The sequence below is a fragment of the Panthera leo genome, chromosome B1, assembly GCF_018350215.1.
Source record: "Panthera leo isolate Ple1 chromosome B1, P.leo_Ple1_pat1.1, whole genome shotgun sequence".
Lineage (NCBI taxonomy): Eukaryota > Metazoa > Chordata > Mammalia > Carnivora > Felidae > Panthera > Panthera leo.
The window spans coordinates 52,870,533-52,891,494 of NC_056682.1; the positions used below are offsets into that span (position 1 = coordinate 52,870,533).

Genomic DNA, 20,962 nt, shown 5'->3' on the forward strand with positions numbered 1-20,962 from the left:
TGATTCCTACCTTGCAATTCACATCAAAAGTCACACTTTCCACGCTTCTGGAGCGAGTCTACCTCTCAGGGAAAGAAGTCACGTGTTGATAGGCCAGTGGGATGGCTGCAGTTTCTTTCCCCCGTTTCCAAGAACTGGTACGCGTCTTTGCTTAGGATTCTTAACTAGGCCCATGCAAAGCCACGGTTCTTAACCAGCAGTGTAAATCAGAGACCTAGGGAACTGAGAATACGACACACAGGCTCTGCCTCCATCCCGTTCCAACATCAGAGGGGACCAGGGAAAGCCGGTCCTCCACTAGGACACCTGCGTCATGGCATCACCGATACGCCATTGTTTGTGTGAATCCTCACACAGGTCACTGCTGGCCTGTAGCTGGTAAAATGTGGAGTATGGCTTTGTTCTTAGCTCCTTAAGCAGGGGCAGAGTTCATCAGGGCTTGAGGCAGTTTAGGGGATGAATTTACAGAACAGGGTGGATGAAAACGGCAGAGGCCTAAGAAGAGAGAAACTGGTTTGAAAGTGCGGCTGGGGCAGCGAGGAGTTAAAGTAGGCATTTATTTAGTTCCCCCTAATTGAGGCAAGAGACCCCCGGTTAGAGTTTCAAGGACCCCCCCAGATGCAGGAAAATGTTGATTCCACGGGATAAGGACAGACAGCAGCTCCGAGTCTACAGACAGCGGGATCCCCACCAGAACACAAGGCTTCGCGTTAAGGGAGCAAACTTTTATTGGCACCGTCATTCCTTTCCTTGTTAAATTAACAGAGTGAAGCAGTGATTTTTTAAATGGTTAAAGCTGGCTTCTCCCAAACGAGCTCCACTGTGTCAGGCTGATAGGCCTGTTTGCTCACGACCACCCGGTTTTGTTGTAAGGAGACAGCCTGTGAAGCAGGCCAGCTCTTCCAAAAAGTTTCCTCGTTCGTCCGTATGACCAGCTGAGGTGCACAAAAAAATTAAAAACCCCTATTTAAAAAGGAGCCATGCCACGGAGAAGACCAGAGAGGGGGTGCAGCACTGCAAAGCTCAAGGGATGCAGGGCCCTGGGAGAACAGCTTTCTCCAGAGAGCTGCCGCACTATTTTCCTCCTCAACTTATTCCAAATCTAGAAAGTTCCTCGCTCAGAAGTACTGCCGCTGGTGGCAATCTGTCTTGTGAGGAACTCCACTTCCTATTCCTGTGGAAGGCCTACAGGCCCATGTGGATGTTTGTCTCGCTCCCTGGTGCACGCGGGTTGGGGGGGGTCGGGGGGCGGCGTGGAGGTGGCGGCCGCAGGAGTCGGAGCAGCAGGCACTACGCGCAGCACTAGTCTACGGGGGAGGCCTCGCCGTGCCTGCAGCGGGCGCTGACGTGGGCTAAGTGTGCACTGTGACAGCAGGTCCACTGAACAGGCCGGAAGGTGGCAGGCTTCGGATGTGTCTCCTTGGAAGACAGTCTGACGGTAGACACGAGGTTTGGCCCAATCCTTCAGGCCCTGTCCAAAACCTCTTGTATCTCAACTGAATGCAAAGAATAAAAGACATTCCTACCCTCCATTACCAGCCCAATTGGCTCGATTTAGGGAAAAACTGCCCCGGGGCTGGCAAGACCAGTGCCATAGCAGATTAGATCCTTTTCCAGTACTGCTCAGTGCATGGGATTCCAGCCACAACTTCCGATTCGATTCCACAGTGATCCCGTCCCCGGAGGATTTTAAAGAAGCCTGGAAAGCAAAAGTAATATGCCTTTAAAGTGTGCCTTGGGTTTTGGTCCTTGTCAACATACTCAGACTCACCCCAGAAACACCTAGGAGCGGCAGACCCCAACCCAGCCCTAAAGCAAGCATCAAATCGGCATCGAGGTGCCCTATCGATGTCTACTGTTTGCCCAGGAGCCTGGCACCACGTCGTGAGGCCTCTGGACACCACTTCCAGTGGACCCCACATAAACCGGCTCTGCGCCTGGGGCGATGGGGGAACTGTGCGGGCACCAGCGACCTGAAGCTGTCACCTGCTTCACACCACCCTCTCAGGATCAGAGTCTACCCTTATGGCAAGGGAACCCCCAGCTCACTAGCACCCAGAAACCTGGAGGCTCACAGCTGAGCCCCGGGCCTAGTGTTAGGAGCTGTGCAGCAGGTAGAGCAGAAAAGGACAAGAGGACCACTACGTCCTGGCTCACCACACCCTCTTAGCAGGAAGAGGGCTGCCACTCACCATTGTCGCCCCAGTCAGTGTTCCAGGAGTTTCCAACCAGCCAGTAAGGTGTGTCATTCTCCACGCCCCAGCCCAGGATGCGGACAGCATGGCCTCCCATCATTTCTCCGGTGACGTGCTGGTACACGCCTAAGGGAAAGCCCATTCAGGTGGAGACCAGGCTGATGCCCCATTTCCCACGGCATCCCTGTCCCTCAGCCAGCTACCTGTCAGGACAAATGGGGTCCAGAGGGCCCAACGAGCCCTCCCAAAGAACTGCTTGCAAACAGGGCAGTACAAGAGGCCTGGTGTTCTCCCAGAAGGCTCCAGGGGCTCCCACAACGTTCGGGAAGTATTTAAATAGGTTTTTGAAAGCCCAACACTCAAATATGTTGAAAAAATATTAAAATGGGGGTCCCAACAAAATACGCTTCTTGGTCACCTTTAAAACTAAAGTTACAAATTCTAATTTAAGGAAAAAATGGAATGTTAACAAACCAGTTATCTGTTCTACATACTGGGACTCCACGTAAGGGTTTATTTGTCAAAAGGGTTCTGTAAAACTTAAAAGAGTTTTAACTGCTGCCCTGGGATACACGCAGAGGAGAAGTAGGAGACAGGCCGGATCGGTGGCGGCGAGCACTGATGGATGAAGAAAGATACAGGCGGAGGTGCCCATGGGCCTGTCAAGCAGGCCATCCCCTCATTGGTGAATCACTTTGTCAAATGAAAATGCATCCTTTTGTAATATGGGTGGGGACTGTTAAAAACTGCCAGCTTTATAACTTTTTCCTTGCCAGGATCATCTTTATCCAATGAGGTTTCATAAAAGTTGAGAGGTTTGAAGTTTTCCATCTGGCACAATGTAAATGAGACCAAAGTGGTCAGCTATAGACCGTTCATCTAGAATGGGGGGTTTCTAAGAGGGCTCTTGGGCCAGGGGCTGTCCTCATGCCCCGGGTGAATCCCCACAGCCTCCCACATGGCCAGGTGCTTCTTGTCTTCTCATCCACTGAATGTGAGGCATGATCTGGGACGTGGCCAGGACAAAATGAGGTCTTCTTCCTTGATAGAGTCCTGGTGGTCCCCCGGAACCCAGACCTCCTCTGCTCCCACTGTCATCAGAGGGGCCAATACATACCAGACTTGTACAGCAAGAAGTCCGAAAACACAGAGAAGGCCGCCTCTACAGGGCCATTTTTGTAGATCTCCGCCATGATCTCTTTCTCATTGTTGGACACGCTGTAGGAATTGCATCCTGGCAAATGAATCAGCCGAGTGGGGGTGAGGCGTGCTTCCCACGGTTCCCTCAGTCAACTATGCACTGACTTAAAGGGGGATTCGCCCAGCCCGGGGGTCAGGGAAGGCTTCTGCAGGGGAGAATGATGGCATTGGACCCGGAAGCCAAGAAGTGGGAGAGCAGAGCTCTGTATCGGGAGGGGCAGTGAGCAGGAGACCCTGGAAGAAGGGTAGAGTGGCACCCAGAAAGATTCTCGGCCAGATTACTCCTCTGTAAAGCGAGGGGTCTGGTCCCTCCCCACTCAGAGGGTCTGTGACTCTCAAACAACAGGAATCCTGAGGCCAAATTCAGGGTGGAGACATGCAGAAATGCAGCATGCTGCTCCCTCTGACAGGAGAGTCCTTCATAACTTTCCTTTCTCCATCCTGTGTTCCTGACTCAGACTCACTTGCCCTGGCCTCTCCCTTTCTCCGGCCTGGGAAGGGTGTCGGCAGGTCCCCGGGCCCGGGGTGCTGGGTAGTAGCCCAGGCCCCACCTTACCGTAGTGCTTGTCTTCTTTGTAGGATGGGGTGTAGCCGGGCTCACAGATCTTGCTGCACTTGGGGGTGTCCCCCTCTCCTGTGCATGGGGGCCGGGAGCCATTCACGTGGTGCTCACAGGGAGGGATGGAGTAGGGTCTGCAGCCTGGGGGGGACCAAGTGGAAAGGAGGGTGTCAGCCGACAGCTTCTTCAGAAGCCCCTTGAAGCAGAGGGCAGAGCTGGGGCGACAGGAGCAGTAGGTCAAATACACAGCACTCCCCACACTGTGCTAACTCTGCCTTCTTCTCCATCCTCCTGCCCTCCACCCTCAACCGTCACTTTGTAATGCACAATGAGCCTGTTATTGTTCTTTGATATAAAATCCATCTAGCCAGATACACGCTGATGGCAGACACTCACCTACATGGGAATCATAGAGGCCACCAGAAACCAGGCCTTGTTTTGTCCAGAAGTTCCAAGCTTCGGCAGGAAAGCCCCCATTACAGCTGAGAAAAGAGCCATTCATTAAATTCACTGTGAGAGAAGTTGTAGCTGCTCCCAGACCACTGCCTGGGGCCCCAGGGTTGCAACTGGCCCAGCAGCTCTCCTGGGTCCCGCCAACTTCACCCCTCCTTGGCTAGTCACTTCTTCCAGGGAATCACCACCACCATCCTCAACAAGTCGGAACGACTCTCTTCTTCCTGTCTACCCCAAACCAGGCTGTGTCCTTCCCGGAACACGGAATGCACATTGCAATTCCCTGGTGTTTTAATACAGAAAATGCGAAGGCCAAGGACTGGTGTGAGGTGAGGCCTTGGCACTGTTTTTTAAACTCCCAGGTATTTCTAATCTGCAGCCACATCTGAGAACCACGTTATAAAACCAAGGCCAGAGCTGGCAAAAAGGCAGGCACCCATCATTCTTAATTACAGAAAACAGACCCCAAGGCTATTACATTTCCTTCAGCAAGAAGAGGGAACAAAGACGACAAAAACCAGGCCTGAGATCTGAAACTTAATCACATATTCCAAGACCATCTGTGTTGTGCCTGGACCCCACCACCCACACCCAGCACTGTGGGGTCAGCCTGGTCTTAGGCGGCTCCCAGAAAAGAGCAGTCACGCCAGGCCTGCTTCTGGACTCCCCAGGTCCCCAAGATGTCCCAGCAAAGGACTGTTATCTGACCTGGAAGTAACACTCCTGTCCTCAGGGAGCCCTCAGCCGCCGTCCAGGAGGCCTCGGCCTGGGGGCTCCCAGTGCCATTCCCAGGGGCCCGGCTCCCACAGTGGAGGATGCTGCTTCAGACTCACCCATCCCCACACTGGTCACCACAGCAGGTGAGCATGTCCTCGGCGGACACCTCCACATTGACGTGGCCATTGGTGAGGATGCAGATCCGGTCAGAAATGGCTTCCACAGCCCCAAATGCCTGCAGGAAAACAAGCCCCACGCAGGTGAGCCCCACTCCTGGACTGTGGGCCCCACCGGCCACCGTGTCAGAGGACCACAGCAGGAGGCTCAGACCTTGCTGACTAGTCTCTCCCAAGGTCAGTGAGGGTCTTGGTGCTCAAGCTGGTCTTTAAAGTTAGGAGACCCATCCACCCCACATCTCTATCTGGTCACTCAGCTCATTTCTAAAATGTGGTTTCTGTTAACAGAAAAAACAGCTCACACAAAGGACAAATACTGTATGATTTCACTAATACAAGGTATCTAGGCTGGTCAGTAAGAGACAGAAAGTAGAGGGGTGGTTGTTGGGGGGCAGGGAACGGAGGGGCAGTGTTTAATTTCCACGCTTACAGATGACAAGAGTTCTATGGATGGACGATGGTGATGCGTTCACAATAATGTGAATGTACTTAACGCCAGTGAACAGTACACTTAAAAATGGCTAGGATAGGGGCGCCTGGGTGGCTCAGTTAAGCATCTGCTTCAGCTCAGGTCATGATCTCGCAGTCCGTGAGTTTAAGCCCCACATTGGGCTCTGTGCTGACAGCTCAGAGCCTGGAGCCTGCTTCAGATTCTATGTCTCCCTCTCTCTCTGCCCCTCCCCTGCTCGCACTCTCTCTCTCTAAAAAATAAATGATTAAAAGAAAAAATTTTTTAATTAAAAAAATGGCTAAGGTAGCTCAGGTCATGATCTCACAGTTCATGGTTTTGAGCCCCAGCTCAGGCTCTGTGCTGATGGCTCAGTGCCTGGAACCTGCTTTGGACTCTGTCTCTCTGCCCCTTGCTGGCTTGTGCTCTGTCTGTGTCTCTCAAAAATGAATAAGCGTTAAAAAAAATTGCCGACCAAAAATGCCTAAGATGGTTAATATACCACGTGCACTTTACCACAGTTAAACAAAATTAAGACAGCTCATTGACAGAGATGGATGTTTCTCCACGAAGCAGAGTAGGAGTCTAATGGTGCTTGCTGATGGCCTGGGACAGCGCATCAAACAGAAAAATAGACAGCCTCACAGCACACACACGGGCCACCCAGGGCACTTTGTGTATCTATCTATCTATCTATTCTTCCACCACAGATCTTTATAATTTTTATGTTGACAGAAACGAAGGCTCAGCAAGTTCCCATAACTTGCCTAGTCACGGCTGATCTGACAGCTGTCCCCCCGCCTCACTCCAGCCCCTCTCACCCAGCAGGAACCACAGGAACCCTGGTCTCGGATCTCTTTGATGGTTGGGCAGTTAGACCAGTGTTCCCGGGCATCGAAGTTTTCAGGCAGAACCATGTCCTCGGCAAACGAAACTCTAGATAAGAGGAAGGCTTTCATGACAAGCTCGAATGTCACAAACCACCCCCACCCCTAAAGAGGCCAGTGACTTCGGGCCAGGCCACCGCCTGGCAAGGAGACACAAGGGAGACAAGCCCAAGATGATGGCTGCAGGGCTGTCCCCTGGGAATTCTGTAGAACCAAACCAGGAATTCTACTGCTCAACACAGCTTCTCATTCCCTATGCTGTTTTCCAGTCTTATTTTCTGGGGTATCTTTCAAGAGTTTTGGCCACAAAGTCCACATAACTGTGTTTCGCCCTCCCCTAACCCGCCCCGCACAGGGTCTGCCCAGGGTCCTTGCATCAATTTTAGTATCTTCACCACCGTGTTAAGTCTCATAGCTATTCCATCTGTGTTGTCAGAGATTTCTAATGCTTCTTACAAGAGTAATGTCTACATGAAAATGCCCACTGCAGAGTTCTCTAGAAAAAAATGGAACATTAATGGAGATCGTATGACTTTTTTTAAATTCTCCTTAAACCATTTAAGACTGGGTCCATCCCGGTCATGCAGAACCAGACCTGGGGCCTTTTCCACTGGGGCCCTGAGACACCTGCAGCAGCACAAAACACGGGCACCGGGGGCTGAGCCCTGTCAGGTGGCATCCTTGCGGCTCTGGGAGGGGGAGACCTGTGGGTGCCAAGGCCTCCTTTCTTCCCTCCTTCCCGCTGTGCCAAACACACACCTGCAGTTCCCATGGCAGCGGGGCAGGTGCAACAGAGTATCTATCCCCCAGGGAGCAGGCACTCACCTCTGGGGCAACTTGGGCCCACCCAGGATGGTGCCACACAGCCTCCTCAGGTAGCTCGGCTCCACATGGTAGAAGTTGTGTCCAGCCTGGAAGAGAGCCCCGCCCACAGCAGTTAACAGAGGGGGTGTCTAGGGATGCGGGTGGATGGAAGTATGCACACCGCCCACATGCAACGCCTGACAAGGCCAGGGCTCCCATCCAGCTCAGCAGAGCAAGGGGGGTGGGGCCCTCTTAGAGAACACGTGTCCCCAAATTCATGGTGAAACCTAACCCTTGATGGCACCTGGAAGTGAGGCCTTCGGGAGATGATTAGGTCATGAGGGTGGAGACTTCATGAATGAGATTAGTGTCCTTATAAAGGAGACCTCAGAGAGCTGGCCTGCCCCTCCCATTAAGCGAGGACACAATGAGCAGTCACCCATCTGCAACATAACAGTGCCCTCCCTAGAGCCCAATCATGCTGGCGCCCTGAAATTGTACTTCCAGCCTCCAGAACCACAAGCAATACTTTTCTATTTATAAGCCACCCAGTCTGTGGTATTTTGTTACAGCAGCCTGAAAGGACAAGACAGGTACCCTGCGAGCAGGCCACGACCAGCCCAGAGCGAGCCACACGGGCAGCGCACAGCTCCGAGGCCAGTGGGTGTCTCCTCTGATCTGCTACATTTACCGATGTCAAGAGAGACGCTCTGCAGCCCTGAACGTGGCTTATTCCTCATTTCTTAATTCCTGCAGCCCCAGGGCTGCGGACCGGCCAGAATCGAGGTGCTGCCACTACTGATGAGCACTAACACCTACCACGGTGGGGTTCAGGGTCTTCCTGATTGTGAACCCTTCCAAAGCTCGTTTATCACCCAGTGCACTTCTATGGGTGCACGCGCGCGCGCGCGCACGCACACACACACACACACACACACACACACAGGGAAGGGAGCAGGTAGGCATGGGCCTGAGTGGCCAGGACTCTCAATCAGACCAACTGTCCAGGACAGAGTGTCCTGTGGACCACAGCTGCAGCCACCTCCCTTGGGAGTCAGAATGCACAGACCGATCCCCAAAAGGGACATGCACAGAAGTCCCCACAGCCCACCTTCCATGTAGTGTTACGCTTGTTAACATAGTCGACCAGCTCATCCGACAGGAGCTGGAGAGGCGGTCTGCTCTGGGCATTGGTCAGCACCACCAGGCAGCTAAGAGTGGCCAGGAGCTGCCACATTTTGGATGCTGGATCTTAGAGTCACCTAGAAAAGAAAACACACAAGACATCAGGACACTTCTTTCAGTTCAAGTGTTTAACATACACAAGGGTGCCATCTCTGATGGCATGTTTCCAGGGCCAGAAACAACCCAGTAGTCAAAACACCCACGTCCCCTTCCCGGCTCTGCCATCTCTGCCCCCTTCTGTTCCTCAGTGTCCTCTCCTGGAAAGCTTGGGTGTGGTGGCAGAGAGCCCTCAAGGCCCATGGGCTCCCAGGCCTCGTATCATCAAAATCCCAACCTATGCCCACATCACAGGGCCGTGCCGTGGACTGAACGTCCGTGCCCCCCAGGCCCCCAAACTCATGGTGAAATCCTAACCCCAATGTGGTGGGATTACGAGGTGGAGCCTGTGGGGGGTGATCAGTCAGGAGGATGGAACCCTTGTGATGGAACTAGTTTCTTATAAGACACCCCAGAGAGCTCCCTTTCCCTTCGGCCATGTGAGGACTCCACAAGAAGTGTGGTGACCTGGAAGAGGGCCCTCATCTGACCATCCTGGAACCCTGACCTCAGACATCCCCCCATCATCCAGAACCAAGAAACAAATTTCCGTTCAGAAGGCACCCATCGTGCAGTATGTGTCATAGCAGCCCACGGGCTAAGACGGACTGTATTTGCTTCTCCTCCAGATGCCTGGGAGACAGGACAGAGAAAAACACATGGCTGCATTGCAAGCGGCGAGGCCCTTTTGCAGCTGCGTCCTGGTGATGCATGTGGCCTGGGTCTCAGGGGCTGTCCTCAAGCTGTGTCTGAGTCACTGCTGTTCCCTGGATGGTCTGTGGCTATCTTGGGAGCTGAGAGGATGGGGCGCGCACTGACCCGCTGCCTGTCATAACCCCGGGGCCCAGGCCACAAAGCAGGATCGGTGACTCCACGAAACAAATCAGTGAACGCAGATACTAAGGCTAAATTGAGTTCAGTGCCCTCCCTGCTATTGCCAAACTGCCTCTCCATGGGTCTGTAGAACCAAGTCTTGGAGACTTTTTTCCAAGTCAGTGCTCTGAAAGAGTCAACAGCCTCTGAGATTAGGTCCCAAGTAGAGGCCCAATGAGAAAAGAAAACTACAAAAGAAAATACATTTCATGAGCCACATTCTGGATATAGAACAAGCAAAACACAAGCGAGCCAAGCCCAGCGTGTGCCAAACTCAGCAGAACCAGGGAAGCAGGGCTGGTTTGGCCAGTGGCACAAGTCTGAGATTTTTCTCTGGTTTTTCCAGTCAGCCAAGGGCTCTGTTTCCTGGTTCAAAGCGGGAGCTCCTGAGAAGGGAAATCATCCCATTACAACCACAGTCCTTAGATCTTGGACTGGCTTGCAAGTCAGGAGACGGGCAGTTTCCCGCTCGACCTCTGAATCACGCTCTTAGGCAAGCAGCTCTAATGAAAGCAAGAAATGCTCTTCTGGGTGTCACAGCACCATGGGGCCTTGTGAGATGCCCACACAGTGGGGAGTGGCGGCGGTGGAGAGAGGGGGAGGATTTCCTGTCCCTGACCTCTGGGGCTTCCAGAATGACCCATCTCCTCCGGGGTCATGGGGTTACAAGAAGATGCACTGAACATGCCACCTCCCACAGTGAAGTACGTCCGAGGGAAGATTTAAACTTGATGGCTGCCTCAGCAACAATTCATCCCAACGAATAACTATGATGGCAGCAAACGATTCTGGAAAAGAGCACTGATGGAGGCTTGCTTTCTGAGATAGTCGGTATATAATAAAACCCTGGGTGACTCCTGCCTGGGAACAGTCTGGTCAACAAAACAGACCATTCAGAAGCATCTCCTATGTGTGGGTGCTCAGCGTATGTGGTATAGGTGGGTGAGGAAACAGCACGTGTCATAAATGGTGCTTGCACATCTGCATCTTGGAAAAAATAGTAAGGCTGAACGTTTACACTTGGTTTCTCACACACGAGAAGCGCTACACGGAACAAAGTTCTTGAATTAAAACAGAAACTGTATGAAGAAAATAAACGCAGTTTAAACAACCTATTATCAGAGTAAGATACTTAAGACTGACGTAAAACCAAGGGACAAGGCTTGCTTACGTAAAAATAAAGCCACTCTTCTAGAAAACAAAATAAAAAGTGACCAACTACAAAATAGTACTTACATATACGCAAAGCTTCATTTCCTTAATATGCAAAAGGTGCCTAAAAATCTGAATAAAAACAGGGGTGGCTCAGTCGGTTGAGCATCTGACTCTGACTTCAGCTCAAGTCATGATCTCATGGTTCGTGGGTTTGAGCCCCATGTTGGGCTCCACGCGGGGATTCTGTCTCTCCCTCTCTCTGCCCCTATCCTGCTCATGCTTCCTCTCTCCCCCTCCTTCTCTGCTTCTGTCTCTCACAAAATAAAAAACTTAGTAAACTTGAAAAAAAACCTGAAAAAGCAGAATAAAAAAAGTGGCAAATGGACACACACAATGAAGTATAGGAAAAAGAACTACAAATGGCCAGCAGATATTAAAAGATGCTCTACCACAGGGAGGTACAGATAAAATTAAGGACTGGCAAAGGCAGACAGCTGGACAGCTCCTGGGGGGTGGATTAGGTGTGGGGAGGCAGAGGTGCTGCGCTTATGAACCCCATGGAGACGATGGCCTGGCTTTTTGTTTTTTTTAAATGTTTATTTATTTTTGAGAGAGAGAGCATGAGCAGGAGAGGGACACAGAGAAGGGGAGACAGAGAATCCAAGGCAGACTCCAGGCTCTAAACTGTCAGCACAGAGCCCGAAGCGGCCCTCGAACTCATGAGCCGTGAGATCATGACCTGAGCCCAAGTCAATGCTTAAGCGATACCACCCAGGCGCCTCCCCACCCCCCCGACCATTTCTATTAATTTGGCGATCTGCACACGCTTTGACTCAACAATTTGACATTCAGAAATGTATCCTACGAGCTTCAAATTCACAGATATAGGTATACAGATGTTTACTGAATATTCTTTGTATCACAGAAGACCAGAAACAAAGCAAGTGTCTACTAACCACAACTGTGAAGTTACAGTAAATGATTAATAGAATACAAAGTAACCATTAAGATAGGAACTAGCTGAAGCGAGAATCACATTGTACTGATAAGCAAATAAGCCCAAGATACCCGTAAGTGGAAAAAAGCAGGCAGCCGGTGAGTCATGGTAAGCGTGTGAGATCATGAAGCAATATACATTCACATTACTGTTACCACATGTAAAACATAAGGAAAAACATATGAAAGCAATATCTGTGGCGGGGAGATTTATTTTCCACTAACCCCCTCTTTTTTTTTAAATTAAATTAACATATTATACTCAAAGTTTTGGTCTTTTAGGAAGAGTAGCCAGAGCTACCAAAACCCCTGAGCCCAAAGGCACTTCCAGTTGATTTCCAGTCAATAGTGAGGCCTTCTCCCTAGTGACTTTCTGCTCAAAACACAGAACACCTTCTTTCCAGTGACTCACAGGGAGGCTGGTGTTCACCAGACCACATCAGGGACCCACGTGACCTCCAACTGTTAGGTGAATGTCTATGTCCTCACATGGCGGAAGGGGCAAGGGAGCTGAGGTCTTTCTTAATTTTTTTTTTTTTTAAGTTTAATTTGAAAAAGAGAGAGAGGGAGAGAGAGAATCGCAAGCAGGCTCCATGCCATCAGTTCAGAGCCTGATGCGAGGCTCAGACACACCAACCTCAAGATCACGACCTGAGCCAAAATCAAGAGACGGATGCTTAACCGACTGAGCCACCCAGGCGCCCCTGAGGTCTCTTTTAGAACTTTTGGGCAAAGAAGCAAAGCAGTCAGATTCCTTTCTTTTTCACGGCACCCTCTGAATTACAGCCGGTACCTTCACATTTTCCCCAGATGTAAGAACCTGGCACACAAACACTGGAGTATACACTCTGGGCATGTGGGCATTGAGACCCATGCCAGCAGGTTGAGACCTGGCTGAAGAGCCCATCAGAATCACACCCTATCCTCGGCTTTCACTGTGACCTGTCAGGCAGGGGTGACGGGAACGTGGCTGGGTCCTGAGCCAGGCCCAGGTGAATGCTCCCTATATGTCTCCAGGTGGCCCCCGGGGCTTAGCCATCTGCTGAGATATTACATCATAGGCAAGTGGAGAATGGGAGCAATTCCATGGTAGCTTGGACTTTACACAAGATTCCTCTGGTTTTTCTGGTGGCAGAGACCACAGCCACGACCCATTTATCGGACGGTTCTCAGTTCCTGCACTGACGGCTGCCATGGCCATACCCGGGCCCAATTCCTGAGGTCTGCCAGGCCCCCCAGATGTGACGCTTTGGTGCAGTTGCCCTTTTCTTTTGGTTCCACAGGCCCTCCTCCAAATTTCCTGTTAACTTCATTCTCCCTACTCACAACCCTGTGTCAGGAAGAACCAGGGGCCCCAGTGAACTTCAGAGATGTGAGTCTGGAGGGCAGGAGCTCATCTTGAACCAGATTCCCAGCCCCACTAGGACTGAGCACTTGGGAAACTCCTCTTTTCAGCCCAGCCCTCCAGGCACAGCGCTGTGGCATTTGGCGGAAAGTCAGGGTTGAAGTGGTTAATAGCTGCGGTAGCCTGTGGGGCGGAGGAGCACGGGGCTTGGAGTCAGGAGACCTGGATTCAGATCTTCCACTTACTAACTGTGCACCCTTGAGTACCAACCTGTACTGAGCCTCAGTTTCGCCACCTGTAAGACGGGGCTAATGACCATTCATTGCTCCAGGTGGAAATCAAGAGTGTCATGAGGGTGGGCAGAAGCCCCTGGTACAGCACCTGCTCTACAGTAAGAAAGCAATAAAGGGCTGCTCACGTGGGCACGCTTAATGCCCAGGTCCAACTCACTGCCCTGCTTCCTTCCCTCCTCCGTCTTCCCTTCTTCCCCCTACTTCTAGCCTGTGCCAGAGAATTCCGGTTCACTCCAAACCTGTCCACAATACCCCTCTATCACAAAGAGTCTGAATTAAAAGGAGGTTTTAACCTCAATGAACCTCCAAGTGGGTTTCCATTTTGAGAGTCTGGAGACTGTTGAGCCCAAAGAACATTAAGTCAACTTTCTCCTCCTTAAAGGGGACACAGATGTCCTGAGAGCAGTGGCGATTTGACTTCAGTGAGCGCCAGGCATCTCTCTCTGCATCCACACAAATCATGCACACTGGACAACCTATGTGCGAATGGTTAAAATAAGCTTGTTAACGTCGGGCTCTGTGCTGACAGCTGGGAGCCTGGAGCCTGCTTCGGATTCTGTGTCTCCCCCTCTCTCTGACCCTCCCCCACTCATTCTCTCTCTCTCTCTCTCTCTCTCTCTCTCAAAAATAAACATTAAAACAAAATTAAAACATAAATAAATAAAATAAGCTTGTTAACATGTTGGTCATGGGTTCCCTGGCCTTCGCATGAAACAGAGCCAGCTCTCACTTCCCCTCTTTTGGGCAAATACTTCCCTTTTAATTTCTCAGTTCTGTGGTCTTTTTTTTTTTTAATTACAGCAGAGAACGAACAGCAAGTCCTTATTCTGTGAGAAAAGAGGGGCCTGAAGTGGATAAGCACTTCCAAGTCACCAGACTCCCTCTCAGGGCGTGGGCTGGTGGAGGGAACAGCTGCGGGCAGATGGTGCTTCTAGCCCCGGGTCAGCTGGTCCTCCTGGGTAGACCTGGGGTTCCACTACACCCCTCTGCCATTTTGCCAAGACAAACTCCGGCTGAAAAAGGGCAGACTCTCACATTTCTTTCCTCTCCAAACCCTGCGGCACTTAACGGTTTACATGAAAGCACATCCCACTGAGGGTCTATAGAATGTCGACATGGGCACAGAGGGGCCTGGGGCCAGCTGATCCCCCACCCTCTTATAGCAGAACCATTCCCCAGACTCCTTTGAAGCCATTCCTGGGACTAATGCAGACCTTGGGACTCTGGAAGGTGCTGGAATAAACACAGGAGAGGAGCTGATGCCAAGTCACAGAAGGCTGAGAGTCCTGATATCCCTAAGGACATGCAATCAGTTTGGACTGTCACCAAGCTTGATTTTTAAAAAAGCTTTCTCATGTGACTGTAGAGCCCCTCAGGTAGACTGGATTCGAAATCTGTACTGAATCTAAGGAGACAGGTCTGCAATTTCCACGTAAGCCAGCGGCCATCTTGTGGCCACACAGAGGAGGAACGCGTGCCTAGCACGCCTTCCTTCCCATACGTGGCTCATGCCTGACCACCGCTGCTGTTCGTATACTGCCAACCTCTTGCACAGTGGGCTCTAAAGAATCAAAAACTGAGTGCGCCTAGATTTTACCAACAGTCACAAACTAAAGTTGTACCTTGGCTACAGATTAGGGGGAAGGTGGACAGGCAGGAGGGATATGAAGACTGAGTGGCACCTTGCTAGAGAACTTCATCAAGCTTCTTTCTCTCCCACAAAGACTTATCTTGCCTCCTGCCGTCACCACGGACGGTTGTTCCTGAAGTTTCGACCGCTTCGGTACACCTACACATCGAAACCAGACAGCTCTTCATTTCCTCTGACTTCAACTTGCCCAGTCACACCTCAGCGTTGGAGCGGCTGTGATGCTGACACAACGTGCCTTCATCTCAGATACGCTCGGACCTTGCCTTTGAGTCTGAATCACAGCCTTGATGTGTCTTTCGTGTTTCATGTCTTTGCTCCTGATGGAAACACGGTCAACTACTTCATGGCTTACGATCTTTAAATTAAAAATAACACAACAAAAAGGGCTCCTAGTCGCCATCCATCTCCTTAAAGCTGTGCGGGTGAGCAGGCAGCAGTTGGCAATCTGTCCTCTAGAGCCAGGCTCTGCAGCTGAATGCCCCAAAGCAACTCCTGGGTGACCCAGAAAGGGGGTCCACTGCAGTCAGCCACAAGCTGTGCAGCTAACAGCCCTGCAGGGTCGAGGGGAAGCAGCGAGAAGGCCCCATCTGCCTCACCCACCTAAACAGTTTAGGCCACTCACAGGTACTTCCCTTGCAGCCCACCTGCCAACCATCTGTCCAAAATCAGTGACTAATTCCCACCAGGTTGAGCAGGGCAGGCCTGCTCAACGCTAGTCTCCCACAGGGCCTGGAAACCATCTAGCTACACGGCCCACGATGGAACATCGCTTAAGATCGGCCATGGCAGCCCACATCCTGCAAACAGAAGAAGAGAATTACTACCTTAGGCTTAAAACAATGGACCCCAGGAAGGCCCTCAGCAGCTGAAAAAACTTGTATCGCTGAGAACCAAGAGAGTTTGGGCAAAGTCCTAGAAAGTTCTGGAAGCTTTTGCTCACCAGCTTTGCTCCACAGCCCTGATACTGACTTGCTGAGATGCTAAAGGGGGCACTGCATTCTCATGTCTCTGTTTCTCCCATGGACATACTGCCTGGATTCTGAAGGACCTCAGGACCGCTTTGCAAAAGCTTTCAGAAATCCTTGGAGATTTAAATGAGATTAGGGTTCTGTGCCTCCCCAGCCTGCAGGGGCACAGCAGCTCCGTAATTCGATTGCAGGCTAGATCACATCTCTCTGCCGGCTGGGTACGGAGGTGGCTAAGACTTCGGCAGTGCCAAACACAAGTGACAGAAAGGCCTTGCCTCTCTGCTTGATCCAGGTTTCTCTCAAGGCTCCAGGAAAACATACTCACCTCACAAGGCTGTTGGGAGACGTAAGGAGATGGTCTTTTTGAAAGCGCCTTCCATGCAGCCTGGCTCGGAGCGGGCAGCCCTTATAACGAACTGCCACCAGGAAACGGCTGTGGGCTCACTAGTGAGGGGAGTACACATCTCTCTAGTCACAGGCCAGTTAACTCTTGATGTCCCAGGCTCATTCTTTTTACTCTCAGAAGTAAATGAAAAAATGGGATGAAAAATTATGATCGCCCTACTTGCAGCAACGGGTCCCCAAACACTGGTTCATTCTGCTCTCTTGACCACCAGAACAAAGCACTCCCAAACACCAACCAGGTTAAGTGACTGAGAAGGTGGCTCCCGGCTGATGTGTGACAAGGCCTCCGCTCTGGAGTGGCGGAGGCCTTTGGCTGGCACGGCCTTCCCAGGTCTTGCACAAGCCTGGAAGCCGCGTGACTTACACATGTGTGAGCACATCCTGCCCAAGTCCAGGTCAGCAGGTCAGAGGGTCATGGGGAAGCCCAGCCCCTGCTGGGTCTTTTGGCAGAGTATCTAGGTGCCTTACACTGGATCGGTTTCCTATTTTGGTGGGATCTATCCCACCCTCCTCCCCTCATCCTTCCTGGTAACTAGGTTATCTTGATGACCAGACCAAAGTGAGTTACTGGCCTGGTGGAGACAGATTACAACAGTCAAGACTGTAGGCATGCATCTTTCTCGGTGTCCAGCATTCATAAGACAGTAACGCTGGAAAGGGACCTTTGGTCTTGTATGAAACCTTTGTTTTATCACATGTGAGGGAAACTGGTGCTTGAGAAAACAAGCAAGCCCTGAGGAGTATATCTGAGTAGGGACAGACAACTGGCAAGAGATCAAACTCTAGGAGAAATTCCACCTCAGTTATTTTAGTGACCCCTGTCATGTCACCAACTTGCAGGAGCCTCAGTTTTCTCATCTGTAAAGGGGAAGCGTCAAACTATAGTACCCTAAACACACATGCATTCTGAAAGTTAAAAAAAAAAAAATTAGAAAATGCTACCTAATTACAGAGAAGTCCAGATACCTGTTAGGATGTAGAGAAACCTTAGTACGCTCTCGCTGTTAACAGACACATTAAAACTACAAACACTGTCAGGGATCAACAACGAAAATAGAAAACCTCACTACATCAATGGTTTCTTGGGCAAGGAATTAATTTGAATTCCTGGAAATAAAAATTAAATCAGCGACACCATTTCAAGCCCATCAGTTTGGTAAAAATTAAAGTCTGGTGATAGCTAGTGGTGGTAAATGAGGAACAGGAACTCTCAACCCCGCTAGTAACACATAGTGATAACACTTACTGGACAGCGCTATCAGCATCTAGCAAAACGGAAGTGCACACACACCTTATGACCCAGCAATTAATGCGACTTCTCCTGCTCTTGCCCTCGAGAAACTCTTGCAAGTGCCTGAGATGCCGAGGGTTTACTGTAGTGCAATGGTGAATAATGCAAAAGTGAAAACTAACTGTAACCTTGGTAAATACTCCGTGCTTTGGAGAGGAACTAGATCTTCATGGAGAGGAACTAGATCTTCATGTATCAACATAAATAAATCGCACAAACACTAGCGGGAAGGGATACACTGCAGCACAACTACAGTAATATCAATTTTAATAACATTGTTCACAGATTGATATAAAGTATTAAAATTACCAAAAAAAAAAAAAAAAAAAAAGTGTGCAGGAGAATTCTAAAGAACAGAACGGACAGGAGCCAGGATGTCTCCCAGGAAGATCAGAGGCAGGCCCCGGTGGGTAATGGATTTGCAGAGCCAACAAGCTGCAACCTGCCTCCTTCAAAGGGGAGCTGTAACCAAGAAGTGCACTCACCCTAGGAACCCCACACAAGCCTAAGACTTGGAGGCCGCAGGGGCTGTGGGAAGGGTGTGGGCATGAGGCTTGAGGTTAAAAATGAGACTGGTTGAAGTCTAAATATATAATGGCATTTGGTTCCTAGGTCCCCTTCCCTATCCAAACGAGGGTGGAATAGGAACATTAATTAACAGCCACGGAAGGAGGCTTTATCGCCCACACACCCTTTCTTAGGCAGCCTCGGGAGTGTGTGCTGAGCTTAAACCAAGAGGTGACGCTATATATGGGACCAGATGCAGACACTGCTGTCTATCCCGTATATACAATACATACTGCATGTGCCTCACCTAGATTCATCACCATGTCAACCCCCACCATCTCTCTGCAGGTGAGGCTGAACCCTACGAAAGTGCCCAATTTCAATCCTTCTTGATCCAGAAAAATTCCCATTTCTTTAACACCTTCCTTATGTGAAACTATCTAAAATAGGCGGCAGACGTCATGTCATGAGCCCTCCCTCTGAAATACTTCAGTTTTTCTCTCCCTATGACAGGGAAAGTCTACACAACCACAAGTCATGACCACATTTAAGAAAATGACCCGACAGATGCTCGACAGCTCCTCTGGATATGCTCTCCATTGCCTCTCAATCCAACAGCCAATAGCAACACAAAATCTCTTATCCCTAAAATGTGTGCAGCTTCCTACTCCAATTCCCAGGTCCCGTAACTGGGAAAAGAAAGAGCCAGTCTAGAAGAAAAGGCCTCAGCTCAAGCTGCGGAATCAGCAGCACACCGGCGGGTTCATCCTGGAGCCAAAAGGCCTCACCGCTTGACCAGTTCAGAAACAGAGTTGTCCTGACCCAACAGCAGGGCAGTTACTAGAGCCAGGGCTGGACTGGCCTTCGAAGCCCCCAGATAAGGGATCTACAGCTTTCCACTGCTGAGCGGCAGTATCCCAGCTGTGGGACAGATGCCCAGAAAGATCTGAGCAGAACCTTTCCCCAGGGCACCTTCAGGGTTGTTCTTGGGGAAAGCCACTGCCTGGGGGGTGGGGGCAGGGTGTGGCTCAGTCCCCTTTTCCCATAAGTTCAGGGGCTCTGGGTCACCATCAACTGTGCCAACAGGAAACAATTCTCCATTAAATTAAGGATGTTAAGGCAGAAAAGCAGCCCTTACTAAAACAGACACCCTTCTAAGCCTCGTCATCTGTCACATTCTTATCGTTCTGAATCTATTATAAAGTCAACTGAACGCATGTATCTCAGCTGTGTTTGCCTCTGGCGGAGGCACTTGAGGATTTGTTTCCCAAGGTAACAAAAGGAGCTAGGTCTGCATTTGAACCCCACTTCCTCCCCTCCCACTGGGGATGAGGGACTGGTAGGATGTGGGCCTAAATAATTGTCCTGTCCCCGTCCCCATTCCCCCCCCCCCCCAGCCTGTTGACCTCCTCCAGCCTGTGGAAGAGAATGTTCTAGGCCCACTAAGAAGGCAAATCCAATTTACATCTACCAGGACGGGCTGCTGCTACCCTCCGACTCCCTCGCCCAGGCCTCCAGGGTCACTAGTTGAGGGAAGAGGTGATGCCCCAGAGACTCTGGCCTGCTTTCTCCTCTTGCACACAACCCTGGCCTGTGGAAGGCACCGCCTTCGCACCACTGCAGTAGGGAGTGGCATCTTCCCCTCCACCCCCAGCCTCCCAGGGAGAGGTGGACTGGAGCCCCCATGCCCTTCACCCAGTCTCCCAACCTTCTCTCAGCTTAATGTCCCCTTCCATGGTTGAATTAGCTCAACATGTGGCCTCCACCCGACTCCACCCAGTTCCAGGCTCGTGTTCTGGTTTCTATCTTCTGGGGTCCCTGGAATCGTGTGTGGTCGTGTGCAGAAAAGTTGCCCAAGCAAACCCTTTGGAACAAGAAAACACCTGCAGGGAGACACTATTTTATCAGCAATTTCCTGAGGAAACTGAGGCCCAGAAGCTCACAAGGGGTTGGGGAGGTAGATCCTACCCGGAAAGTCACCAGAACCCAGGCCAAGCGCTTCCCCGCAAGCTCCTCCCCCGGATCTCCCCCGCAAACTCCCCAGCTCCGCCCGGGCTGCTCCCCAGGCTCGACCCTAGAGCCGGGCGGATCATGGGGTCTGGCTGAGCCGACCCGGGGCCGCGAGCACAGCCCTAGGGGACGGGCCGGCGGGTGCCTGCTTTCTGGCCGGAGTTGGGGCGGGTGCCAGGCTGCCCTCGTGGGATTTTTTGCATCTCTCCCCGCACGGACTTTGAGAAGTGTGCGGGCTGCCATCCCTGCCCGCCCAGCTATGACAGCCCGAGGGTTCCCCCCCCTCCACTTCCCGCCCGCCCCGGGATATCTCGGGATCCGGCCTGGGCCTGGCGGGGGTGCAGAGGGACCCGGTGTCCCCGTCCCATCGCCAAGGTCACTTCCATCGCGCCGGCGCCGCGTCTCCACCGCCCGCCCGCACTCACCGACTCCGCAGCCGAAAGCCTGGGCCTGCAGCCTGCGAGCTGGGGTGCCGATGCCCAAGCCGCCGCCGGAGCTTCCCCGAGCCGGCCCCAGCGCCTATTTACAGCGCCCGGCTGACTCGCCACGCCCTGCGCGCCCAGCTGACTCGCCACGTGACCGCTGCGAGCCCCGGGCCCGCCTCTCCACCCCCTCCCCCACCCCGGCCTGCTCCCCCACGGCCTCCCCCACCCCGGCCCGCCACCCGCATCCCCGTCCCCGGCCCCCCCTCCCCCCCCCCCCCAGTGGACCCTACACCCGACACGGCTCCGGGAGATCCCGCGGCTGG

The 20,962-nt window shown here is 51.8% G+C and overlaps 1 protein-coding gene across 3 annotated transcripts; it reads right to left on the reverse strand.

Annotated features, from left to right (window-relative positions):
* Nucleotides 1-710: 710 nt before the first annotated feature.
* On the reverse strand, nucleotides 711-20,746 carry CTSB (cathepsin B). 3 transcript variants are annotated; one of them, XM_042935043.1, is made up of 11 exons: nucleotides 20,640-20,746; nucleotides 16,327-16,517; nucleotides 8,551-8,701; nucleotides 7,461-7,546; nucleotides 6,570-6,684; nucleotides 5,241-5,359; nucleotides 4,351-4,436; nucleotides 3,952-4,095; nucleotides 3,313-3,429; nucleotides 2,193-2,321; nucleotides 711-1,699 (listed from the first exon to the last, which is right to left on the reverse strand). In XM_042935043.1, the coding sequence occupies exons 3-11, from the start codon at nucleotides 8,674-8,676 to the stop codon at nucleotides 1,602-1,604; spliced, it is 1,020 nt and encodes a 339-aa protein (XP_042790977.1). In that variant the 5' UTR covers nucleotides 8,677-8,701; nucleotides 16,327-16,517; nucleotides 20,640-20,746; the 3' UTR covers nucleotides 711-1,601. The 3 variants fall into 3 exon arrangements, with proteins under 3 accessions (XP_042790977.1, XP_042790976.1, XP_042790978.1); XM_042935042.1 differs by lacking the exon at nucleotides 16,327-16,517; XM_042935044.1 differs by lacking the exons at nucleotides 5,241-5,359; nucleotides 7,461-7,546; nucleotides 8,551-8,701; nucleotides 16,327-16,517; nucleotides 20,640-20,746 and having other exon boundaries at nucleotides 6,570-6,643.
* Nucleotides 20,747-20,962: the final 216 nt, after the last annotated feature.